Below are 26,705 nucleotides of genomic sequence, written 5' to 3'. Positions count from 1 at the left end.
AATTACAGGAAGTGATCTTTATCCTATTGTTTTTCCTCATGGCGATTTCTATTACTAGTCTACCTCCTTAATATCACAGGGACTGGCATTTTTAACTCCGTTTGATACAGGAGGAAATTAAGTCACAGTATAACAAGGGTGGAGGAGCTGCTTGCTCCTGGCAAGCTGACCCAATAGACTGCTCCCAGCAGCTCTGTGATTCTAAAACTTTGATTATTTAAAGCACTTGGAAATTTCAGGACTATGCAACACCTTCAGCGATTGCTTAAAAGAATATTTTGGACATGCTTGAAGTGCAGTAGTCATGTAATTCGGATGGTTTTGAGAAAATAATTTAGATATGTATGTGAACATTCATTTTCATAAATACTATAGCACAGCAGTAAATAGTATCACGGCTTAGGTTTTCCAGTTCTTCTGGTGGATAGTCAACTTCCCGAGTCATGTTTTTAGGAGTTAGGTGAGAGAAGTTTCCAATGTTTCTAGAGCCTACATCCTTTCTTGAGAAATGAAGTTGTTTCCTTAGTATTTTGGAATTTGAGTACTTTGGGGCAGTCTCATTTTTCTCTTCAGGAGAGCATGGTACATCAGTGGACATCAGTATTTTTAATGCTTACATGATTCTAATGAACTAGTTATGAGGCATTCATTGCTCCATAAAGTGTTTTCTGTAAACATTTGGTTTTTAAAACCAATCTATCGCAAAAGCCACCAAAGTTTGCAGCTTACTCCACTGAGAGCACCCTGTTCTCTCAGGGACCAGGCAGTGTGTTACTTTAACTCATTTGTCCTTCGAGTCCGTAGAAAGAACCCCTTGAGCATGGAATGAAATAATCCCGCCCACCAAACAGTAAGAGGCACTTTGTGTCTACATCAGAAAGGCCTTTCCTTTTTGTCCTTCTCTTGGTTGATTCATCAGCTGAGCTACAGTCTCCTTCAATTCCATTTTGCCCAACAGCAGAGTTGTCACCTGACAACTGCAAGCCACTCTATTTGAGTAGGATGTGCACAGGACAGCCCTGGCCTCTACTCACTGGATGCCACTGTACAGCCCTAACAGACATAGTTTCCTTCCTCCCTTCCCATCGGCCTTTTTAATCCCTTAATTTCAAGTCCCATGTCTTCCAGTATTTACCTATTTAATTCCCAATAAAATAGATTTAATTAAATACATACCTGTTTGTACCTCTAAGATCTTATGGTAAACCTACTTTGTTATGACTTAACATGTATTTCTTTAAATATGAATTAGTACTTGTTTTTTCAACTTTTTTTTTCTTTCTTTCCCTAGGACTTCAAGCACACAAAATCCTTTATAATTTAAGAATTCCACTTTTGAGATACAGCAAAACTACGGCTGTTACCCAGGTTATTAAAGTATTATAAAATTCTGTGTTATCTTACATTTGGGAAGATGTACATGAGAAAATCCAATTGGTATTTTATTGTAAGTTTTATTTAACTAACCAGAAATTATTTCAACAGTTCTGTCATCATCTAAAATACAATCTGGGTTCTTGTGTCTGGATTAAAAAATCAAAATACTAAGTAATATGGGATTTATGAAATATTAACCGTTAACTTCTGAAGACAGTACTGTCGCATACTGATTCTGAAGTTAGTCCACAAATTATGACTTCACAATCCTCTATGCAAGTCTGATTTAGGAGCCTTCAGAAAACACTCTGACATGCAAAAGGAAGCCTGTCTCGTTTCTACAGAATCTTTGTCCCTCCAAATATAATCCTTAAGCTGTTGCTCATGATCACAAATGTATCCACAGAAGGGAGGCAGTGGAGTTGGATTTGCATTTCCTACTTAATTTTATTTCTAAGAACCAGGAACAAGAGAAATAGCTGATGACCAGACCTCACACACACCGTCTCCCGATGACATAATTCTGAGCCTCAAACACAAACCTATGTGACTTACTCTGCTCTTTCCCCTTCCCCCAGAAGCTCTCAGAAGGGAATCAAGGAACTCAGCGTCAGAACTTGCTGCTAGAGCCTGCCTGCTTTTGCAGATACTGTTCTCTGTTGAGTGTTTACTTCACAATTCTCTGTCCTTAAAAACCAGGCAGTGAAGTTCTGGGCCAGGCTAAGTTCTTCATGGTTATGGTCAGGGGGCTGCTAGTCCTTCTTATGGCAAGGAATATGGAGGGGAGAAATGTGAATGAACTCACTGTGCAACTCCTTACAGCTGGAACCCCGCTTGATGCCAAGAAGGCACGTGAGAAATCATGCCTTAAATTAAAAAGGGCGGGGGGCGGGGTGGAGAGGGGCATAGCATGTGTTTTCTGAATTGAGTAAAAAGGCCTCTGGCTCACGTTACAGTGAATTCCAATGGTTCCTTTAATGATAAAAAATAAGACAGGCTGTTTAAAAAGCATTGAAACAAAATACCTAAGGTTCATCCTGTTCTAGGCAAATCTGGATGCAAAGATCGCTTAGTACCTTTGACAGTATTCAGAATAGTTAATTTGGTATCAAACGAATTTTTTACCCAGTAGGTAAAGCAGATGCTCAGGATTCCTGGAAAAAACTAACACCTTGTGTGCGCCTAGGCACCAGGTCCCTGGGAAGATGCCTGTATGTGTGGCATTCACTGCTACTCACAAGACTTTCCTGGAAGCCTGGTTTCTGTAATACGGCTCTCTCCCCAAAGTCAAATTGTCACTGTATTAGTTACAGGTCAGCAGACACTTTCTGTAAAGCACATTTTAAGCCATATGGTTCCTGGAACTACTGGAGCTTGCCATTGCAAAAGCAGCCCCAGACAAGAAAGCACATGTACATGTCTGTTTTCCAATAAAACTTTATTCACAGAAACAGGCACAGTCAAGATATAGCTCACAGGCAGTTTCTCAACCCTTGGTGGCAAATGACATGAAATACACCTATTAATCGGGCGTGGTGGCACACGCCTGTAATCACAGCACTCAGGACACTGCGGAAGAAGGATCACTTTAAGAATTTCAGGCCAGCCTGGGCTACAGAGTGAGTTCGAGGCCAGCCTAAACTGCACAGCAAGACTGTCTCAAAAAAAAAAAAATCTTATTTATAAGCTTTTGTAAAAATCTGGCTAAATGTTGCCTATGGTTTAACTGAGAGATTTTGCTCTAAGGAATGTTTGCTTGCTTTGTCAAGTACCAAGGGAATGAAGATAAAGATTCTAGGATGCCTCCTCCGGCATACATAAATCACATGTGATCAACTACTTCAATTTAAATCACAGGAATCTGTATTTCTAGAGAAAAATGATGTGGTGCCTTAATTTTACTAATAGCGTCTTCTAAAGACATCAAAGTCTAGAGGCTTTATTTTATGCAATGTAAACATCTAATGCTGTTTTTGTGCCAGCTATATATCATGTATCATCTTAAAATTCTGTATACACCTAAGTAAAAAAATCATTTGTAAAGAATGCCTTCTATACAAAGGACACAGTATGAACGCTGTTCTAATTATTACAAGTATACCTATCTGTGGGTTACTGGTATCCAGATTTGTTTCCATTTGCTTTTTTTATTTGAAACACTTGAATACTAACAACTGGTAAAATCCCACTGTAATTCTTTGAGCATTTTCATTTCATTTCATTTTCCTGCAGTGAAATTGTGTTGTACAAAGATTAAGGCTCAACAATCTTTAATAACAAGTTTTGTTTTATTTTAATATTGTTGCTGTTTGTAACCTGATTCAATTTATTTTTAGTTAGGATTTTAATCTAACTAAATCTGGAATGACTGTTTTTCAATATAACTTCATGGAGAACTTCCTTCATCCAACGGTTGGCTTTGTTTGATTAAAATTTACACTAATAAAAATAGCTCAACTGGTTAAAATGTTTAGAACCATTTAATAGTGCAGAGGAAGAGTCACCCACCTACTGTTCAATAAAATCCAGGAAATTACACTCTTACCATCTGCAGATGCAAGGCTGGCTCTTTAACTGCTTAAAATTAGAATCTGGTATCTTAAGTCTGGAGGTCTGCCAACTTCTCAGGACTGCCAGAGAGAGAGAGAGAAAGAGAACAAGAGACAGGAGAGACAGAAATGAAAGAAGGGGGGAAGCGGGGAGGGAGACACTTCTTAAACTACACCCTCAGCCCTAGTTTAACCTTTTCAAAGTAAGTGCCTAAAGAACCCTCCTCTTTCATCGTCCCAAAACTTTGCTTCTTTAATCTGGAGAGAATTCTTAAAACTATACTTGTGTATCGACAAAGCTATGACAAAAATTTTAAATTTCTTCCAGCACTTGAGAAACTGAGGCAAGAGTATCGAAGTTCAAAGCCAACCTTAAATCCACTTTGAAAACACACAACAAAAAAATTATTAGATAAGTAAACAAAAGTAAATTATAGCTTCATATTCTGGGAAAGGGATAACAGCTTGCCACAGGAAACACTCCCTTAGAAAATAGTGGCTCACCATAAGCAGTAAGTTTGGACTACTGAAACAAGATTCACTGCGCTGAGAAGAACATGGAACAGCTAATGGGCAAGCTGTACCTAATTTATTCAGTGTCTCCACTGCTTCATTATAACCAGACAAAGCGATTTAAAAACAACCCTAAAACGGAAGTCAACACACTCAAGTATAGGTTCAGCATCATCAAATAATTTATTTGAAATCAGAATTGAAAGAACATTGGACAGTTTTGAAATGGATGTTTATTCTGATACTTATTAATTATAAAACAAATCCATGGCAAACTACTAGATCAACTTGACAGTATCTCTTCAAGCCTGAGGTTTGTCGATGACTTCAAATTTGGGATCTAAAAGGGAAAAAATTCTAGTCAAGCTTAGCCACAGAGCAATAATACGGATTATTTAGAATGAAGGTTTACCTCACGCATCTTCTGAAGTTTGCACGTACGTACATATGTATTTACTGTCTTTGAGACAGGGTTTCGCTATTGCAGTTTAGGCTGACCTTGCGCTTACTTTGTAGCCCAGGCTAGTCTTGAACTCACAGAGATCCAAGTATTGGGATTATAGGAGTGTGCCACCACACCCGGCTTGAAATTTTTAAATGAATGTTTGTTTATAAACATCTACACAGAAATACAAGAGCTAAACACTTAACACTTGCTATGACTGAGGCTCTACTGACTTAATATCTACCATACATTTAAATGCAACCAATATATGAGGGAAACCCTGTAACTCCCCCCAAAGTGTCAGATGATCACACAGATAGCAAGTTATACTGTCAGGAATCAAAGACAAGCATCTGGATTTTAGAACCTCACCACTCAATCTTATGTAATCTTATACTAATGACAAACATTTACCTGATAGCTTTTACATAATGCGGTCCTAATAAATTTTACATATAATTGTTATTTAATCCTCTAAACAATTAAAAAAGCAGAAATACTCTCCACTGGAAACACTTCCCTATAAAAATCTATCTGTGATCAGAAACTTACCTTCAAATTTGAAGGTCGGAAATGTGTTCATGTCTGCTTTCCCATACATTTGCTTCAGCTTAAAAAGCTCTCTCTCCATATCTTGCTGATACTCTGGGCCAACATCAACAGGTCCTCCAGATGTCCTGTGACATAAAGGGGCAAATAAAAACTAACTATGCACTAGCTTAAAAAAGCAAAATTACTCTGCACCACCAGTGAATCTTTTAGAGGTAGCATGTAGGGAAAAGTAGACTTTCAGAATAAAACAAGTTATTTCTACCTAAATTTCAATGTGACTCTTTTAATACGAGGTTTCACATATATAAGGTAACTTTAAACAAATTTAATACACAAGCTCTGTTAGTTCAAAGATACATACTGAGAAGCTCTCGGGGTCTGAGTTTTTTAACATGGTGTCTGTGGGGCCTGGCAGAACGGGCTGACTCCAGTTGAATGTCAGCTCTGCCAGTTAGTGCAAGGTGCAAAGCACTAAACTTTAGCTTCCACATCTAAAAATGAATGTCCTGCCTACAGAACACTGAAAGAATTAAAGAAATAATGCATACAGTGCATGCTTAGTGTTATCTATTATCATCTGCTATTATGTCAGCCATCAATGTGGCCTTTAAAAGACCTTAGGGCTGCCAGGTCTGGTGGCAGATGCCTCAAATCCCAGCACTTAGGAGGCTGAGGCAGGAAGATCACTAAGAGTTCAAGGCCAGGCTGAGCTACAAAGTGAGTCTAGGACAGCCTGAACTATAAAATGAGAGCTTGTTCAAAAACAAAACCATCTTAGTAGAGCTCAGTGGTACAACACATGCTTACTACACTCCAGGCCCTTTGTTCATCTCCTGCACCAAAAAATAAAAATAAGCTGGTAGTCCCAACACTCAGAGACTGAAAATTCAGGGAAACCTGAAAAGATATGGCTTAACAAAAGTCCAAGTTGAGGAAAGACCACTTTGCTGAGCTAATAGGGAAAACCTCATTTAGTAAAGGTGGATGTGGAGTTTGAGGCCAGTCTGGGCTATACAGTGAGTTCAAGGTCATCCTGAACTACATAGTGTCTCAAAAAGCCAAAACCACCAAAAGCAATTGAGACAATTGTCATCTGGGCTGGATTTGAGTTTGAGACAAAAAAAACAAAGACACTGTAGTGGTAAAGCACTGGCTGTACAAGGTGAATGTTACTAAGGTAGACAGAAAAACCCCAGAACCCAGATCATGGGAGGCCTGGACTATTGAGCCTAACAGTTTAGATTTAATTTGCTGAGCAATAAAATGACAAAATTAGAGTTGTGCTTTGGAAAGAGCAACACAGTATCATTTTGGAAAGAGCAACACAGCAGCAGCAGGACCAAACAGCAATGTAATAATTCTCTGAAGAAAATTTGTGTCATATATATTACTGCCTTATCAATGGTAACCCAAGAACCAAAAAAATTTAAAAGTGAACATTCCTTTAAGGGTCATAACATTTTACCACATATCCCAAGTTTCAAAAAACCAGAGAATTTATGTTAAAGAATTCTACCAAAAGATACAGACCAATTTAAGAATTTATTTATTTATTTTTTTTGAGACAGTGTCTCACCATGTAGTTCAGGCTGGCCTTGAACTTGCAGCAATTCTTCTGCCTCAGCCTCCTGGGTACTGGGATAACAGGCGTTTGCTACCATGCCCAGCTTAAGAATTTAATTTGTGTGTGTGTGGTAGTGTGGATTGAACTCAGTTACATATATGGTCCTTCTTATTTTGAGACAGGGTCCTGCCAAATCATTAAGTGGATGGACTACAATTAAACTTGCAATCCTTCTGCCTCAGCCTCCCAAGTGCTGGGATCTGAGGCATCTGCCACCAGCTGGGATCAGACATAGGCAGCACCTGGCTAACCAGTACATGGTGTCTACTATAGATCCTTTATTTTTGGTCAATACTGCCCATCAGAAATTCCTGTTACAGAAATGCTGCACCTAGCCATGTCTGCACATGACCACTAGAAAAATATGTAGGGTGACTGAAGAACTGAATTGTTATTTATACTTACTTGGAATTAAAAATAGAATTTTAATAGTCTTGTGGGTAAAGGCTACCAAAACAGATAGTACAACTCTAAACACTATAGAGCCTTCAACCAGACACTCTAAGAACTGTCTTCCAGCTCTAGTATGCACAAAGCTTTAGCAACTGCTTTCAGAAGAAACAGTAAGTCCCCACAATATAATGGTTACTGATGGATGATACTGATTCTAACTTTAATATTCACTTTTATAAGAAAAAAGGGCCACAAATAATCTACTTCCTCAACTTAATGTCTTTTTGTTTTGTTTTTCTGAGACAGAGTTTTTTCTATGTAGTCACTACGTGGATCACATGGGCCTCAAACTCGCAATGATCCTACTGGCTCAGCTTCCTGGGTGCTGGGAGTCCAGGCATGTGCCACCACATCCGACCTGACCTTGAGTCTTGCTGTCCCTCTTGTTTATTATTATCTCCCTAGGCTTTTGCAAAGTGACTAGGACAAAGCAGAGACCCTGGAGACAATTGTTTGCTTCACTTTGCAACAATGAAGCATGCTAATTTATGGAACTGCTTTATCTTTTTAAATGCCAATGAAATAGGCACTGTTATTATGTCACCCCCATTTTACATATAAAGAAACTATAACTCCAAGGTTAGTTAACTGCCCAAGGTTACAGAGCTAATAAATGGCAGAGGCAGATCCAAGCCCAGGCAGGGTCCATGCTAGAACACCTCCCCATGAGGCTGATTGCACAAACCAAAGACTTTAGATTTAATGAAGTCAGTGCATTCCTAAGAACTGATTTATCAGATGAACTTTTCAGGACAGTTAGAGAGGGAACAGGCTCAAAACCAAGATGCCACAACACCTCTGGAAAGAAGACCAATTTTTCAATCAGTTCTACGTATCTGTTTAATGAACTGTGTATTTCTTGGCAAACTTAAACTTTTCATTATAAAATGGGGACATTTACAGGTTGTAACAATTTTATTAACAATGTCTACAGAGCACAAGGTATCTTAATACCTTTTTTAATCCCTCCAACTAGCTTTCCTCCTTAGTTTTGGTACTGGCAAAACATTTTTGTTAGTCACCCAATCTCAAAAGTCTGGTTTTGGGTGTTTGGCTTATCTTTGTTCCTTCTCCTCTGCCTCTCCACCAGGTCACTGGATTAGTTCTGTCTCTTAACATCTTGATTCCATCACTTTTATGTGCCTTCTGCTATAAACCAGAGGTTGTTCTCTTTAATGCTTATGTTTTCCTAACATAGCGCGTCTTTGTTCTCTTCTCATTGCAATCCTACCACACAGCAATTATTTTCCTAATTCAGGGCAATCTTGTGTATTGCCACTATACTATTTTAAAACCTTTAATTGCTTACAAATGTTGGTCACACACATCCTAACTGCCAATCTAACACTAAGGACTTTCCCTCATTACTTTTAATCAATTGTTATTGTTTATTATATTCTTCATGCACCCTATTTTCCAGGGAAACAAAATTACACAAGTCCTCCAATGTATTTTGTGTTCTCTAATTTTCACCCCTTAGCTGACATCATTTTTTTTCCTCCTGCCCCAATTTACCTTCATACCTGTCCGGAGTTTGATCCCTTGGTGTGGGTATCTGCTGATAGGCTTTTGCATATCTCAGAATCTTTTCAAGCTAAAAGCAAAGTCACGGAAACAAATTCTGCAATTTTTTTGTTTGTCTTTAAAGTGTGAAGATGACTTATAAGCTATTAATGAGATTCTCAAGAGGGATGAATGACTCCACACCGGCCTCAAAGCCATGATAAAACAATAACTAATACAGCGAAGCCTTCCAAAATGCCTTCAGCTAAAATTTACATTCCTATTAACTTTACACGCAGTGCGGTATGACCTTGCCTAAACCATTTCCCTTCTGTATTCTTGTTCATAAGCTTACTACCCCTATTACATTTTAAGACTATAAAAATTCAGTGTGGTCCACCACAGTTAACAGCCCAGTACTTTATACAAGGTAGATGACTAACTGAAAAGAAAATGGAACTGAAAGTAGACACTACTTTTCCTAAGATTTGTAGCATGGACCTAATAATCACAAAGGTGGCCATTCATCTCCAAAACAGTACAGCTCTGTAATCATGATGTTCCTGGAGTTAATGCATGCCACTGTAGAGTCTTGTGCTCTTACGCAAATGGCCTCAAAGAAAAACAAAAAATAATGGTGTTTATGTTCCTCCCAAATTGGGAGGTCACAGAGAGGGCATTATGAGAATCAGAATAATTTGCTTATATTTTATCCTTATTAGTTTTTATGGACTTAAGTTAATCATGTCCAAGTAGATGCAAAATAGCTTCCAAGATTCTATGTACTTCTGTAAGTTAACTCAGTTCAAAATAACAACCTTAAAAGATATGTATTTAAATGATAATAGATTTAATGAATTTCTCCCTTGGATTCCTTATAAAGAAAATAAAGTTTGGGACTTAAAGCTCACATACTATCCATATTTATTTTTACACAGTGGTTGATTATCCACTTACTGTCGCTTTGATTTATATTCTCTAATCTTGTCCACGAAGAGTTTCTGTATAGGATCGAGTTCCTTATTAAAGGCCACCGCTGTGACACCAATGTTTCTTCGCAAATGGACGGAGATTGCTGACCGGACAACAGAAGAAAGCCTAAAGAGCCGCTGAAGAATCATGATGATTTTGCAGTACTATAAACAAGCACCAGAATGTTAACACATTGCTGTAAAACACTCTCAATATATCACAAGGTGGGACTCTAATTCTGTTACAGAACTAAATCATACCAGAACTCTGTCCGAACCAGACCATATTTCCCTTTCCCTCATTCCCTATTGCAAATCTTTTGCTTCTTACCTATGGGCCCTACGAACCCGAAGCAGTCAGGAAAAATTCAAGCCTGAATGAAAGAACAAAGTCTTTCATTGGAGACTTTCATTGGGTTGGAGTTTATTTTCCCATGAACTTAAGTCTTGGGCCAGAGGAAACAGTACGGGGCAGAACACTGTTCATGGCTAGTAGGAAAAGAAAACTTGCCCCCAAATCAACGTGCAAGTTTCTCTGACCCTTTAAAAGGCCAAATGGCAGGGAATAAAGATAGGTGCTTCGGCCAGGAATGATAACTCCTCAGAGGCTAATAATACCTTAATGGAAACCTACAGCCCCTGTCCAGCTGCAGAACACCAGCCATTCAAGAACACTGTAACAACTAAATCAAGGTCCAAAAGAAGCAGCAAAGAAAAATAGCACCTCCCACCTGAACCCCAAAAGAAATGGGGGAAAGATTGAAAAATACCTTTATCTAATCAACGGAAGAGAATTTGTAAAGGAGATAAAAATCTATTGTTTTTTCCTGGTGCTTTAAATATCAAACCTAGGGCTTCACACATGCTAAGTAGTCTATCACTAAACTACACCCTCAATCCTGAAAGTCTAAATTTTAAAATTAAGATTAAAAGATTTCCCAGAACTAAAATAACTTACTTTCCTAACTTACAAAATATCAGTAAAGAGTAAAATCAAAAGAGTAAGATCCCTGTTAAGATCTGCTTTAGTGATTTAAAGATCAAATGTAAAATATTTCAAAGTACAACAGATATATACAAATAGAAATTCCAAAAAGAAAGGACTAAGGAGGCCATAAATAATTACTAGTTTACTCTCAGCTAAAGACCTAAGTCTACACATTGAAAGAACTTACTGAGCCTTAAATTAGGTGATAAAAGATTTACAACTTACTATAGCTGCAAATACCCCCTCTTTAAAAAAAAAATTAGTCTCACTATGTTGCCCAAGCTAGCTCCAAATTCCTGAGTAGCTGGGATTGCAGGCATGTGCCACGGCACTCAGTTACTCTGGAAGCATTTCTGAACCTTAAAGGCAAAACCAGACACACTAACATGTTTCCCAGGTCCCTTCCTAAATTATCTAATAATCAACACTATCATACCAGCCCTCTACTTCTATTAAATTATGAGAATGGACCAGCAGAAGTATACAAACTGTTACTGATCTACAGTATAGAGAAATTGGGAATAAGCTTTTATGGCAATTCAGCAAAGTAATTTTGGCACTGAACTTAGTAATTTAAAAAATGGGAATTTGTATTATGTGTGCCAAGTTTTTTTTTTTTTTCTTTCCTCAGTTTTCTGGTAATTCACTTTTATATTCTTCAAAAGTGTCCACTGAGGAGGGTAAAACTGGCCTTTTACCACTGAGAGCTTGGGAAGCAATAGCTACAAAACGGCACAGTTCCACGATTCTGAAATAGAGAAAGGATAGAAAAGGAAAGACTTTTTATCTGCAAGAAAACAATGTCTGAAACATTTTTGGTTGTCCTGATTAGGTTTAGTGCTACTGGCCTCTAGTGGACAGAGGCCTAGGATGCTTCTGACCCCACAGTAACTTGTCCAGATTGTCAATAGTGCCAATGTTGACAAACCCTGGAATAACGTAAAAACTATGGAAGATACCAATCAACAAGAGATCCTCCACTAGTCAAGAAGAAGGCAACCATTTGAAAAAATTACAGAATTCATGTATCACTCTTATACCTTATCAGAGAAAAGTAATTGAGAAAAGACTACAAGAACATAACAAATGACCTTATAAGGTGTTACTACCATCTTCATTCATGTAACATAGAGAAACTCAGAGTTTACCTTGGATGTTACCTGTTCCAAGATTACAGAGCAGAATCTGACTCAACACAAATATGTAAAAATACTGCCCAACTTAACGTTCTGGCAACCTAAGGAAACGCTTAACACCCAACAGTAAGGCAACCTAACATTTTTCAGCGCTGAATATATCCCACTTGCACTCTTAAAACCACATTAAGGAAAAGTGTTCTTATCTCTGTTTTACAAATAATAAAATTATGTCTCAGAAAGGTCATTAAATTGCCCACATATCCAAAGTTAATTTGCTCTAAAGCTGATTGCTGAGATCATGTTATTCCTACTATACAGCACAGGTAAAGTCATTATGGTTTTTTAAATTACCTACCATCTAAGTACTAATGATTCCCCAAACACTTCTAACTTGACCTTTTTCCTGAACCCTTTCTTTCCCAACAGCTCTCCTCTCCCAAATTCTATAATCTCCTCTAACAAAATGAACACATACATAATCTCATCAAAATCTGTTGCTTATCCTTTATTCCCTTTCATGCTGTCACAGATAAGGCAGTGAGTGTGAATTATCCACCATCACGCAGACAGCAGGGCAGTACCCAGATAGGTGTAAAATATCATCTGTGACAAGTTCTCTATTCAAATACGATCAGGTCCTAGAAGAGCCTTTCTTAGGAACTTAACAACAACAAAAAGACTGGGGAGGACATCAGCAAGGGATGGAGGTGGAGCTAGGACAGAGGCCTAGACAGAGCACCTTTCAGTTATTTATAGTAACGAAGGGCCAGCCAAACCAGTTTGCTGCCTCTAGGGAACACAGTCCTCAACTTCACCCGCGGAGCTGCCTGAAGGTTTCTAGGTGGGACGCACCCCGCCCCGCTCCCTCCCCTAGGTGGGACTGCCCGCCAGGCCCGGGTTCGGAGGTCTGACCTCGGGTGGCCCCAAGCAGGCTGCCAGCCGGGACCCTTGGGTTTCCCGCCTGCCCGGTGCGCCCACACACGGGAGCCGCGTTCATCGCAGCCGTCAAGACCTGGAAGCGCCGAGGTCAGCAGTGACCCCGGGACACACCGTGAAGGTGCCAAGGACATTGGGCCGCCCTCTTTTCCTACTAGGGGAAGGGTGATGGGCAGTCTGAACCCTATGAAGCAACCCAGAATCCCCGTCCCAGGAGGCTATGCCGGTCCAACTACCCTCCCAGTCACCTTGCACTCAGTCCCGAGCTCCCAAAGCCACCGCCGCCTCTACCGTTCTACTTCCGGCCCTGGCTCCGCCCCTCACGCCTGCGGGCCATCGCAATGCACTATGGGTCACCGTTCCAGTCGTTCGACGCTTACCGGACAGGAAGCGTCTCGGAGACTGTCTGCGACCGGACAGCTCTAGGTGAGACAGAAGGCGAAGAGGAGGAGGAAGTGGAGGGTAAGTGCTTCCGGGTCCCCTGGCGAAGATTCCGCCATCTTTCCTAATTTGACACGCACTTTTTCATTTTGGGCACACTGCTCTGTACGCATGCGCACATCGGCATTTTTATTTTCCCCCTCCTAGTTCAAGCTCCATTCAGATTGAGTGTCCGGTTTCTTGGGGATGTTGAGTGTATACTGTGCAGGGAAAGTGAGAGACAGTGAAACAAAGCAGAGTGGGGCGTTTTGCCTCGTAAGCTTCCATCACTCCGGCGTTCGTGTCGCACACCTTGCTGGGAGTTGTAGTCCTGGGCCCGGGGGTGCCTGGGAGGCGGGAGAGGGCTTGGAACCCTCGGTGCCGATTCCGCGGGAAGGGCCGGGGGCCGTACCCTTGGCGTCGCGGCGGCTGCAGGTCTTACCAGAGAGGCGCCGCACGTGGAGCCCGCGCCGCTGCCGCTATCAGCCGGCTCCGGAGTGCGGGCGAGGGCAACGGGGCGGATTCCGGAGCGGGTGAGTGCGGCCGCGGGGAGGAGGGAGCGCGGGCTCGCGCGGGTCCGCGTTCCGGGGCCTGTTCCCCCGGCGGCCCCCCCGCTGCCGCCTCTGTGTTTTGTTTCCGCTGGTCCCCGACGCCACGACTCCCATTTCCGTTCGTGGAGACTTGAGGGAGCCGGGTGGGGAGGGGCGGGAGCGCCAGGGTGGGGAGGGGGGCCGGGGCCGCGGCCCTCAGTGTCGCCTTCCGCCGCCGCCTCTTCCCGGCTCTCTCCCGGGCGCGGCCGCGGCCGCCTGCTCACTCCGCGGTCGGCCTCGTCCTGATGTCCCTGGGTTCACTGGGAAACGCGGCCCCAGCCTGCCGGACGGACTCGGCGGCGATTCGGACTCTCGCCCCATGAGTCCCTTACGCGGATGGGCTCACAGCTCTCCGTGCCACCTGCTAACATGATGCCTTTTTTTCTGAAACCAGGAAGTAAGCCAGGGAGACCACAGCGGCTTCATGCAGCTGGCCAACCTTCTGTTTTCTGGGTACTACAATGTACATATTTGGATGTGGCGATCCCAGTTTGATTGGCAGGAAAGACAATGCTCAATGTGGCATTCTAAGATGATGGATAGTGATTTTTTTGATAATTTTTTGACACAGGGTTTTGCTATACAGTGGAGGCTGAACTCATTTTGTAGCACAAAATGAGTGCAAGGCCAGCCTCCCCTGCAAAGCGAAGCCCTGTCTCAGACAAAACCAAAAGTATGTATCTCTAGGGGTTAATAGTTACAGAGTAACAGACAATGAGCTACATGTTCGGTTGAAGCAAGTCATTAGAGACTGCACGGATTGAGAAGTTAAGACTGATGACTTTAGTCTTAAATGTTTATAAAACCTCAAACCTACAGAGAACTGGAAAACATCATCTAGAGAGCACGCATAAATCCTTCACTTGGGGGTCATCAGCTGTTACCCTTTCATCATATTTGTGCACATGCACAAGCAAAATGCTTTTTCTTAATGTTGTAGCTTTAATTTTTTACAATAAAAATGGTTTTTCATTTCCTCGGATACTTAAAAGTGCCTGTTAAATTTGGGTTAATGATTTCTCTGCTTCCAGTCTGCACTTACATTTATCTGTTACTCAGGAAAAATGATCCTAAGCTCTAGAAATCAAGCGTCAATTTATGTAAAGTTGTATGTCAGGTGAAATGTTTTGGTTTTCTTAAGTAATGACATGAAATTCTGAGGACTTGGTTCCAGAAAAAGAGCTAAAACAGTCTCCATCACTGATACTAAAGGATTAGACAGTTTCCCAAATTTTTACATTGCTTTTTTAAGCCAAATTTTTAGAACTGAGAAAAAGCAAGAAAAATCAATTCAGAGATTGACGTGATTTTTCTACAAGTGCATGAGGGTCATTTTTCCCTTTGACTTTGCAACTCTGGGAACTAGTCTTACATTTATGTTTGATAGACCATACATAAATTTCTTCTAACAATTCCTAGTGCTTGTACTAAAAGAAATCCCCATTTCTCCTGCTAATAAGCCAATAAGGCCATTTCTTAGTTTCCAGTCATTTTATGTACAATACTTTTCTGTTTTTCCAAAATTCCTAGAAAATTTTCTAACTTTTTTTTTTTTTTTTTTTTTGGTTTTTTTGAGATAGAGTCTCCTTATTCGGTTCAGGCTGGCCATGCACTCACTTTGTAGCCAGGCTGGTGTCAAATTTGCCACAATCCTTCAGCCAAGTGCTGGGATTACAGGGGTGTACCCCCCTGCTAATCCTTTTATTTTCTAATCTTTGAATGAGTTAGAAATAAGAGTGGAAATGGACCTCCATGTAAAGCTCTGGAAAAAAAAAAAGCAGATAATTTAAAGTGTTACTCGGTTATAAGCCATGTTTCTTACTTTTTCTGAATAGAACAGTTTTTTAAGATTATTTAGCTGGGAGCTGTGGAGCTCTCCAGCACTACCAGATATTCAGCAGCTGAGGCAGGGGTATTTCTTGTCTCAGGCCAGGAGTACCAGGCCAGCTTGGACAATGTAGTGAGAACCAGTCTCCAAAGCAGAAAAAAAAAGGCTTATTTTGTGTAGACATTCTTCCTATATTTCTGACAGGTGCTAACATCTAGTTTTATGTCCTTTTTGTCTTTCTTTTACGGCTACTTTCTTACTATAAAAACTTGAACTGCATCAGCTCCTGACTACTACTAGTGAGTCTACACTAACACAATGTCAAGTAATTTGAGAACTCTGGAATGCTTATCTGGCAGTGAGATTGCTGGGTCATAGGAATAAGTATGCTTGATTTGAGAACTGCAAGATTTTTCTATGGATTACCTACTTCTGTCAAAACTGAGTTTTAGGTCCCCATCCCCCTACTACCTCTTTTTGTTACTCAGCTCTCTAAAGCTGGCCCTGAGTACATGTGAGTGTGCATGTATGTGCACACAGGTAAAGTTCTGGTTTCTTGTTTTAAATTGCATTTTTAATGATTTGAAGTTAAGCATTTCCTTGTATCCTGAGTCAGTTGAGTTTCTCTTTGAATTTCCTTTACCTGTGTTTTCCCTGGTTTTCTAATTTGTTCCAGTTTTTTTTTAATTCATTTTTTAAATTCATCTTAAGATTCTTGTCTACTCCGTTTTTTTAGTCCCATGTCATTTAGGTGTTAGGGAGATCTTTTTTCACTGTGTAATTTGTGTATTGAACATAAATCTTAATCTTTGTGTAATAAAATGTCTTATGTTTATGTTTTGGGGAATTTAAAAAAGTCCCATTGTGTTCTTGGGTTACAGAAGAAAAAATAACCTGGTTTGTTTTATTGACTTTATAGTCTTGCCCTTAAGCCTTTAAGGTATCTGGAATCCATTGTATATGGTGTGAAATAGCCCTAATGAAATTCATTTCTTCAAAACCAATTAATCGAGCACTAAAGGTGTGGAACACTTTAAAGTATTTTATACAACTCTGAACAAATAGTTCTGCTTTTATTACATTGAAGTTTATATTGTTCTACAGCGTAGGTCTCCAATGATCACTACCTGTTTTGCTTTAGATGAATCCATTTTTCACATAGCACTAGTTAAGAGATAGACGGGGAGGGAAGACTTGTTTGTTCGTTTTAATTTGTTTTCTCTCATCTTTATGAGACAGGGTTTCACTGTGCAGTTCAGGCTGTCCTTGAACTCACAGTAACCCTTCTGCCTCAGCCCTGAGTACTGGGATTACAGGCTTGCACCACTATGTCAGGCAGGGGGGAGACATTTTATGCTAATACCAGTCAGATTCTTCATCTTTTCATACTCCCAAAGAGAGAAATGCTGAAGCCTATATACGTGCTGGGTATCTGTGATACTTATATTCTCCAGTGTAGAGCTCTGCCTCCTTAGTATTTTTTCTCCTTTTGGTGCAACTTAATAATGAAGGAAATCAGGTCATTTTTGTACCAGACTAGATTTAGGTGCCAGCTGTTTACGGATTGAAGTTGTCAGAAAACCAGCTGTTTAGTAGTTGGAGATAATGGGACCCTAGGAGTATTACTGTCATTTTTAAACTGGAAGTACTGCTTAGTTAATAACTGGTGAGCACACTGACTTAGTATCTCATAATTTGGGAGTTGTAATGTGCTTAAGTCAGGTATTGAAGGGCTGCATTTCTCCTAGAGTCTCCAAGGGAGAACCCCATCCCTTTGCTTGTGACTAGATTTCTCCATCCTCAACTCGTGGCTGACTGACTCTCACATTGATTCATTCTAGCTTTCTTTTCCAGTTCTCTCTTGTACTTTTAAGGACTCTGTGATTTCATTGGTTTCGTCAGGATAATCCAGTGTAATCTCTATTTTTGTGTGTCTTTGGTTTGGTTTGGATTGAGGTTTTTGGGTTAGGGTCTTGCTATATAGTTCAGGCTAGACTTGAGCTCATAGTGAACCTTCTGCCTCAGAATCTGCTGCTGAATTCACAGGTATGAACCATCATACCCAGGTAATATCTATTTTAAAGTCAAACTGATTAGTAATTTTAATTCCCTCTATCGCATTAATCCCCTTTGCTATGTAATTTAACAGATTCATTGGTTCTGTATTAATTACTGTACCATAGAGGCCTCAATCTCTTGAAAAGTTAAGACCTAGTAAAGCCTTTTGCAATGCAAGAAAGTAGAGAAGTTCCTAGTCCAGACAAACCCAATTTATCACTTTTAGGCCACTTTTAGTCTTTGCACTTTGAAAAAGATCCAACAGAGGAAGAAGGAGTAAATATAATGATGACATAGTATTTTAAAGGGTCGGTACTGTGGGAAAAATGTAAAGAAGAGACTGAACAGTTAAATGGAGCAAATTTAGTTTCATTGAGCAGCTGAGATTCAGGCAGAAGGGTATTGGGCAGGTGAGTTTCAGGCAGAAGTAAAGAACATAGGGCATAAACGTGCAAAGAAGCTAACGTGGAAGAAGAAATCAGCAATCGTGGGATACAGATGGGGGAAGATCACTGGGAAGTCTTCGGATTTTACTGTGACTGGAATCTGTTCGGAAAGTGCTGTGATCAAAGTGCTTTTAAAAAGGATCACACTGGCTGTTGTACTGATGGTATAGACTGGGGGCAGGGCAAATAGTGAACCTGTTAAGAGACTAGTCCAGGAAAGAGTTCGCTTTTGTGCTAGTACATATAACACAGAGTCTGTCTGTACAAACCCTAATTTGGTCCCACTTGTATATTTAGGTAAATGCATCTGTTCTTTTTCTGTTGGTCTGTTTTTTGATCTTTCTTTGTAGTCTTAAGAATTGGACCCAGTACTCTTGAGCTGTATTCCTAATCTTTTTTTGGCAAGGTCTCACTAATTTGCCAGGCTGGGCTTGAATTTGTGATCCTTCAGTGTCAGCCTCCTTAAGTGGGAGTTATAGGCATGTGTCACTGTTGCCCTGCTCTTTTTGGGGCAGTGGGAGTTGAACCCTGGTACTTCACACTTAGCTAACCACCTTGTTTTTTCACTTTGAGACAAAAGGTCTCACTAAATTGCCAAAGAGGGACTCAAACTTGGAGTCATCCTTCTTCAGCCTCCCAAGTGCTGCAATTAGAGGCATATGCCACCATGCCTTGCTATGACACATCTAAAGTGACAGTATCAAGTGACTGGAAGTTTAGTCTAGCTAACCTCTGGATAATGTTCATATGAAAGTAGCCCACACTGAGACTTTCCTGTGTGAAACGTTTGAAGGCACCACCTGGCACTGAGTAACTAAAGGTTATTGTTAATAGGGATCAATATTTGAATTCATTTTGTCAAGTCTTGTAAGGAGCACAAACTACTCAACAAATGTTAGGTCACCAAATTTAGGGAAATACATGTGTTTTAGATTTAGGAGTAAACCACAAACTCTAGGCTGAAGGTGCTGTGTAGAAGTATTGACTTGCAGTCAGGCAGTGAGTAACAGCCTGGAACTTGCAGCATTAACATCGTGAAATGGTTTATAAAGGCGTATCAATATTTTTAGTTGTTTTATGCCTTACTTGACATTTTAAAAATTTTAATATTTTTTTGTCTTGGTCTTTTAAAGTAGTAATTTGCATGAGATAATTAGAAACTGAGGTAATAGTTTGTTTAACATACAACCAGATCTGAAAAAAAAATCTTTAAAAAATTTTAGGGGGTAATTTGGGCATTAGTGTGCATATTTATAGCTTCTTTCTTATTTTACTATTTTGAAATATTGTGTTTGCGTTTATAATTTGTAACAAACTAGATGTGATTAGGTTTCTATATCAGTATTATACTTTGCAGTAAATATTGCTAATAAAGTGGAGTGTTTAGCTGATCAGTTGTTCATCTCCATGTTAAGCTTCAGTTTGAATCTGAGATGCTTTAATATAGTTAAATAACCTTCATTCAATTTTGAGGTACCTTCAATTACCTGTGACTAAGATGGACGATGGCTCATCAACACTAGTTTAAACAAAAGTTAGCTTATGAACTTTATCGTGGATTCATATTTCCCCCTCTTCTGTTTTTGAGTTTTGTCTGCATCTTATGCAGCATTTCAGTCTACACAGATAATTTCAAAACTGATAATTTAACTCTTTCAGGACTGAGCTCTTGAAATACTTCAACCATGACTAAAAGAGAAGCAGAAGAGTTAATAGAAATTGAGATTGATGGGACTGAGAAACCAGAGTGCACAGAAGAAAGGTCAGTATTAAAAGGGACTGCGGAGTAGTAGAGGACCTCAGTGTAGTAACAAATGGCAGGACAGGATAACTAAGATTAGTTCTAGTACTCAATTAAGGATACAACTGAAATTTGAAATTCGGTCTAGTAGTGCTTTCAGCATGCCTGATTATGTTGTGTTTTCCATCAGAAAATACACTGCATGGTTCTTTTGATTTCCATTTAGACATGTATGTGTAATAAACTACGACAGAACTCAACAGGTTAAGACACCCTGCATGTTGTTTTATTTTGTTTGTTTATTTTTTGCAGTGCTAGGAATGAAACTTAGGGCTTCAAGCATGCTACACAAGTGTTCAACCTTTGAGCTATGCTCCCAGCCCCCAATATTTAACACTGAATACTGTTCTCAAAGGATCAGGAACCTCAAAACAGCTTAGCTGTGAGGTTCTGCCTCTTTCGGGTATTACATTAGTTTGCAGTTAGGTTGTCAGTCTAGGCTACAGTCATCTAAAAATTTGACTGGAACTAGGATATCTAGTTCTAAACTCATGAGACTTGTGAAAGGATGCCTCAGTACCTAGCTACATGGGCTTCTCTCCAGGGCAGTTCATGGCATGATAACTGGTTTCTCCTAAATTAAAGCAAGTGCTCTGAGAGATGCTACCAAGATGGAAGCCACAATACCCTTTTAGTTAAATAACCAAATCTACAAAGTCATGTAACACACTTGCCTTAGTTTTTTTGGCTCCAACCCTGCTACAGTGTGGGAGGCAACTAGAAAAGGATATGAATAGTAGGAAATGAAAACCAGTGGGAGCTCTCTTGGAGCCTACCATGAATGTGTTTATTTTAATATATATACCTGCAATTGGTCTATAAAGTCGGAAGTATTTACTTTCTAGCTGTTTACATATGTCTAAGTTGAAAAATCAGTAGTTATTGTGACTTTTATGAGGAGTTCCTGGTTACTTTTCAGCTACAGTAGATTGTTACTTTACAGGAATTTAGGGCCAGTGCTATGAGCCCACCACATTGTCTTCAAGAGAAACTGCTAATTCAATTTTTTAAAATTTCCCATGGTTTAAATCATAACAGAAAATTTTGAAAGATTTTTAATATCAGCATATATGAAATAGGAATTTCAAAAATCTGTCTTAATGCATCAGAATCTTTAAAATCATTGTTAGAAAAAAAGAAAATGGTAGCCTCTTGTGCTGTAGCTGAAAATTTTAGCAGAAGGGCTTACTTAGCCAAAGCCAATATTTTTTCATCTTAACAAAGAAGTGTATAGTTATTTTAAAATAAATTTGTATTTTTGCTCATGATGTCTTTTATAAATTTTCAATATCTTAGAAAAAATTTGAGCTATATCCATTCATTTAATACCATGTTTATATCTGACTGACCTTAGAGTTTATGTGAATGAAAGTTGGCAATTTTTTTCAATACATACTGTTTTTGACAATTGCAAATGAGGTTTAAATCATATTTAAATTATACATGTGAAACTTCTTTGAATTATTTATCAATTCAGCGGTTACTTGCGTCTGTTGTTGTGCAGGAAATTGAACCGAGGGGAGCTCTACTACTGAGCTGCGTCCCCTTGTCCTTTTTTATTTTTTGTTTGGAGGCAAGGTCTCACTTAGGTTTTGCCCAGGCCGGTCCTGACCTTCGGATTGAGCCTTGCTTCAGCCTCCCTGGTAGCTAGGATTATAAGCTTGTACCACTATATCCAGTGTTTTCTAGCTTCTATTCTAGTTCACATAAACTAATAAGAAATATGTAAAATTACTTATGAAGTATTTAATCCTTTCAAATTAAAAATAACACAAGAGCTCTAAGAAAATTTTAAGGGACAATACACTTTTTTAAAAACACGAAGTTATGGCTAACAATACTAAGATTGAGTGAAAAGAATACTTTCATATCTTATTTTATACTTACTAGATTATGAAGTGAAGGGAGACTGATATTGATGGCATGTGTTATTTCTTTAAAATGTAATGTAAATGCAAATATTTTCCATTGCATATTGTACAAGCAGTATATATGTGTGAGCACATATACATTAACATATGAGCTGCCATTTTTGAAATTTTGTTGTGTAATAAAATGTTTTAATGAAATCTTTCATTGTATGTACTGTAAATGGTATATTGTAAATGGTGTGTATTGTAAATGATATGATATTGCTCTTAAGAAAAACTAGAGAATATAGTTGAGTCTAGCTATGTTAAAAATTTGAGTGTTATGTAATAAGTTATTTACATATTTCAAGTTAGCTGTGCAATTCAGTGTTCAGTTTGGCAGTGCAGGTTAGTGATGAACCTACCACAGAGTCTAAGAAGAAATGTGTTTTCAAAAATCATAACTGTGCTTTGGTAGTGAATTTTGTTTTGAGGATATTATCACTTTAAAATCCAGGGAAACAGTTTAATCACTAACCTTTATGTCCTTTAACATTTAGCATTGTAGAACAAACCTATACCTCAGCTGAATGTGTAAGCCAGGCCATAGACATAAATGAACCAATTGGCAATTTAAAAAAACTGCTAGAACCAAGACTACAGTGTTCTTTGGATGCTCATGAAATTTGTCTGCAAGATATTCAGGTAATATTTTTTTTCGGATTTGTGCTTCAGCATTTCAATCTGCATACAACTATGTTTTGTTAGGCTTTATCTGTATAGCTATGTATTTTCTCTCTATAAATGGGTTAGCCCTGTGTTATGATAAAATTTAAGCATTTACTTTAATAAAGTACTTTTAAAAAATGAATTCTTAGGAGTGAGAGGTTTGTACCTCAGCAATATGCTATGCAGACACATGGTAATACACATTATTCAAGATAATTACAATGAGAGGTTGTTTTCAAGCTGGTGATAGAAAGTATCTCAAAGTCAGAATTACTTTTTCTCATCATTTGCCATTGTGTGAAGCATTCAGTGTGAAGATTTGAAGAAAAAAGAGCTCTAATGTTTAAAGAATATAGAATTAAGATTAATGATATTCAGAGCCAGATGAAGTAATAAATTTAGATAAATTGTCACCACTAAACACCCTTGCTTATTCATGACAGACGATACTGTCTTTAAATACATTTACTGAATGAATAATTGCTTTTTGGTGTGAAGATCTCAACCCAGACTCCAGAGTAAGAGAAAACTGCCACTTAAAATCAATTTGATAGTTTATGCCTCCTCAAATTACTGACTCAGTAGTTAAAATAATTTCATTTTTGGCAAAGAATTAAAAGACATGACAATTCAGATAATTAAATGTTTTATAATTTATTTATTATACACAAAAATTAAGTGCTTTCACTTAACTAAACCAGGGACAGGAGCCTTAACCTAATGACTGAGATAAAATTATATTACATTTTGCCCATGTCTAGCTGGATCCAGAAAGAAGTTTATTTGACCAAGGAGTAAAGACAGATGGAACTGTACAGCTTAGTGTACAGGTAATTTCTTACCAAGGTAAGTTCTTTTTAGTGACTTTTATTTAAAAGTTTAGCTCATGTTTTTCTGAAACAATAATTCAGTTTTGGGACTTGTAGCATTTTAGATGTTTGTCTAAATGACTTAATGTGATGCTGTAGCTAAATAATGTCTTATAGTTTAGTTGAATCTGTCAGGAAGCAGAGAGTATAACATATTCCCTCCAATTCAAACAAAAACATATATGATACAGTAGTAATTAACAGAATCACAAAGAGGTCTATAGGAACACGTTCTTGCCAGCTTCCTAAGAATGCCTCAGCCACACTGTAGAGTGGGACTGCTGAAAAGCTGGTACTCTGCCTTGATATGAGAAGCAGCCCCTGGGAACTGCCACTGTGGCTGTTGACCTGCAACTGTCCTGGCTTTACAGTGAGCCACACTAGCCACAAAACGGATGTCATTTTCCTGCTTGGCATCTCTTAAATCATTTCCAAATACAAGGCCTTGCCCAGTGAATGTAGAGCCCAATCACATGCAGAACCCTAACTGCAAGGAAATTCAGTGTCTCTAGTTTAGTACAAGGAGAAGAATTTGCAGAGGACATAGTGATCCATTCTGTATGTTCTTGTGTAAGTGTCAGGTCAGAAAATAAAATTAGCCTTTTGATGGGTTGAATTCTAGTTTTGAAAAATGCAGTTTGTTAAGATTTCTATTAAGTTTCTTAATTTATATTAAGTTTTTAAGTAATTTAATCTCTGACATACTATATTGCTTAGACTGTGTTCCCATATATCAGTTTTCTTTTGACTTTGAAAACCTATTTTTCTGCTTCTGAATCTTAATTCCTGCAGAATTGATTACTATGGCAGATAGGAAAGAAATTCATTGATTTTATCTTCTTAAAAGTCCAGTGATTTCTCAGTACAAGTTGTATAAAAAGTTGACCTGAAGCTTTTTGAAATTGGAATGGAGGATTAGAGAATAGATTCTAGGAAAATATTCATTTTTAATTCTTTGTCATGTATATTTAAAAAATAGCCTTTCTTGATGCCATCTTATGAATGTTAGTACATTTTTTTTGTACTGGTTTTCATGGGGAATTGAAATTGTTACCTTTTTTCCAAACTTAATTTAGTTTTTGATACATATTATGACAGAGTCAATAAACTTTAGCTATTAAATGATAGTTTCTTAGAGCTATTATTTTATCATAAATATCTGAGGTTATTTCATAAAGGGGCTAGCGTATTCTGTTTGAATAGTATATCTTAAATGTTTGGATTCTGGGTAAATAGTCACTGAAGAGTATGTATATATATTTAAACTTAAAGGTGGATAGCTACACATTTATGTTCTAATTGAGATTTCCTTTTTTGTTTTGTGCTGGTACTTCTACTGTAGTAGCAATCCCTATTTTTCTAATGCTGTTTGTAGGTAGGGTTGATACGTGTATGTTTAACAGTTGCAGAGGTTTCAAAACTAGGTAAAGAACTCGGAACCTATTTTGGCACATGCCTCTATAACAACTGGGAGGCTGAGTCAGGAAGATTACATGTTTGAGGACAGGCTAGACAATTTAATGTCTTAAAAAATAAATGCCCTGTGTATGTAGCCCAGCGGTGTAGAACACTTGACTTGCGTGCACAAAGGCCTGGATGCAGTCCCCAGTGCTGGGATATGTTTACGTATCCTTCATCCCTATTCTTCAGGTGTGAATTTTTAATGTATTTGCTTTTGTTCTCTTTCTTCCCCCACCCATTATCTTTTCCAACTTTTTAAGGACAAGTTGCAAGCATGATCTCTGTCTCTAAATACATCATCAGTATTTCTTTGAAAAGAATGATTATTTCATATGTATCCCATACAATTAACAAAATCAGGAAATTAATATTGACATATATTGCTACAGAAGTTCTATCAAAATGTATTTATTGTTGCAGACATCTTAAATTTTCTAGATATATTGCTAAAATAGTTAATATGTAGTTTTTCTCTTCTGCTTGGGAATACATAAACAGTTATATGTTTTGAAACTTGGGTTTTCTGTTGAATTTGTATATATTTTTAATTCACTGTGAAGGGATTGAGCCAAAGCTAAATATCCTGGAAATTGTGAAAACTGCGGAAACTGTTGAAGTAGTTATTGATCCAGATGCTCATCATGCCGAAGCAGAAGCACATCTTGTAGAAGAAGCTCAAGTGATAACTCTTGATGGTACCAAACATATCACAACCATTTCAGACGAAACCTCAGAGCAGGTGACAAGATGGGCTGCGGCACTGGAAGGTTACAGGAAAGAACAAGAACGCCTTGGGATACCCTACGGTAATAAAATAGGGTTATTTATTAGGGAGAATAACAAAATTTTGACCATAGCAAGCATAAGTTGAAGAGGAAAGAGATAGGTGGAAAAGAGATAACTATAAAGGTAACATTTAAGATGCCAGTAGTTTGTATAACTAAAAATATGCTGTTAGAATGTCAGAGAAATCATAGTGGCCTGAGAGCAAAATTGGAGAAGAGCTTATTTCAGAGAAAAAACTGTTATCCAAAGGACATTTCAGACAGGAAACATTTGATGCAAAACGTAGAGCTGGAAGTTTGCATGAGTCTTGAAAATGCTGAGTGGATGTGGAGTTATTCTGTAACTGTGTAGAAATACTTTTGATCTGTACAAGTGATAATTGAAAAATAGATGACAGTGAGCATGCTTTAAGTTGGAGCAGCAAGTAGAGAGTGGGTGAGAGAGAATAGGAGCCTATTGTACTTTATACAATGGTGATAAATGTCCAGGTTAGCCTAAATGGGGTAATTGCTTTGAGAGTGGAACTTTTAATTTTAAAACATTTGACACTTATGGAGGTCAAGGTATAGGAAGACATTTTTGGTGACAAAAATTATTGGTGACTGTTTTTGTCATGTTATTACCCAGTAGGAAATTTCAGAAATGATTAATATTTTCATAGGAAACTATTATTTTACATTTCTATTTCTGTACCAAGGATAGTTCTTTGATTAGTTTCCTAACTCTGAGCAGTGTTGAATGACTGGCTAAAATTCAAAATATTTATTATCTCTTATTAAATAAGACTTAAAAAATAGACATGCTGAGATTGTCTTCT

The 26,705-nt window shown here is 38.5% G+C and overlaps 3 protein-coding genes across 8 annotated transcripts in view; 2 read left to right on the top strand and 1 right to left on the bottom strand.

Moving 5' to 3' along the window:
* Jam2 (junctional adhesion molecule 2) overlaps positions 1-3,844 on the top strand; it is a 70,890-nt gene extending 67,046 nt beyond the window's left edge. For both annotated transcript variants that reach the window (XM_063252540.1, XM_063252539.1), the window contains one exon: positions 1,292-3,844. In XM_063252540.1, the coding sequence (XP_063108610.1) occupies positions 1,292-1,319 (28 nt within the window). In that variant the 3' untranslated portion in view covers positions 1,320-3,844. The remainder of the gene's footprint in view (positions 1-1,291) is intronic.
* A 755-nt stretch (positions 3,845-4,599) lies between these two features.
* Positions 4,600-13,607, bottom strand: Atp5pf (ATP synthase peripheral stalk subunit F6). Of its 2 annotated transcripts, none has more exons than XM_005002498.3 (4): positions 13,431-13,607; positions 9,974-10,152; positions 5,437-5,561; positions 4,600-4,779 (listed from the first exon to the last, which is right to left on the bottom strand). In XM_005002498.3, exons 2-4 carry the CDS (start codon positions 10,135-10,137, stop codon positions 4,742-4,744), a joined length of 327 nt encoding a protein of 108 aa, XP_005002555.1. In that variant the 5' UTR covers positions 10,138-10,152; positions 13,431-13,607; the 3' UTR covers positions 4,600-4,741. The 2 variants fall into 2 exon arrangements, with proteins under 2 accessions (XP_005002555.1, XP_003467235.1); XM_003467187.5 differs by having other exon boundaries at positions 13,299-13,481.
* The window catches only part of Gabpa (GA binding protein transcription factor subunit alpha), a 28,118-nt gene continuing 14,751 nt past the window's right edge, over positions 13,339-26,705 (top strand). For 2 of the 4 annotated variants that reach the window (XM_063252538.1, XM_003467186.5), the window contains exons 1-5: positions 13,837-14,003; positions 20,052-20,154; positions 22,604-22,748; positions 23,534-23,618; positions 25,663-25,908. In XM_063252538.1, the coding sequence (XP_063108608.1) occupies positions 20,078-20,154; positions 22,604-22,748; positions 23,534-23,618; positions 25,663-25,908 (553 nt within the window). In that variant the 5' untranslated portion in view covers positions 13,837-14,003; positions 20,052-20,077. Of the gene's footprint in view, positions 13,513-13,836; positions 14,004-14,489; positions 14,514-20,051; positions 20,155-22,603; positions 22,749-23,533; positions 23,619-25,662; positions 25,909-26,705 lie in introns of those variants that run through there. The other 2 variants (XM_013149776.3, XM_023563984.2) reach the window with 2 other exon arrangements.

This window comes from Cavia porcellus, unplaced genomic scaffold, assembly GCF_034190915.1.
Source record: "Cavia porcellus strain 051 isolate PalLab524CR breed Dunkin Hartley unplaced genomic scaffold, mCavPor4.1 scaffold_7, whole genome shotgun sequence".
In the NCBI taxonomy this organism is placed as follows: domain Eukaryota; kingdom Metazoa; phylum Chordata; class Mammalia; order Rodentia; family Caviidae; genus Cavia; species Cavia porcellus.
Note: the sequence above shows the minus strand (reverse complement) of the source record. Positions and strands in the feature narration are given on the sequence as shown.

Excerpts from the sequence above, each read along its gene's own strand:
- Atp5pf (XM_005002498.3), bottom strand. The coding sequence starts at position 10,137 with ATGATTCTTCAGCGGCTCTTTAGGCTTTCTTCTGTTGTCCGGTCAGCA. Across the intron at positions 5,562-9,973 it reads GAATATAAATCAAAGCGACA|GACATCTGGAGGACCTGTTG; the intron begins GTAAGTGGATAA and ends TTTATGTCACAG. Across the intron at positions 4,780-5,436 it reads TCCGACCTTCAAATTTGAAG|ATCCCAAATTTGAAGTCATC; the intron begins GTAAGTTTCTGA and ends TTTCCCTTTTAG.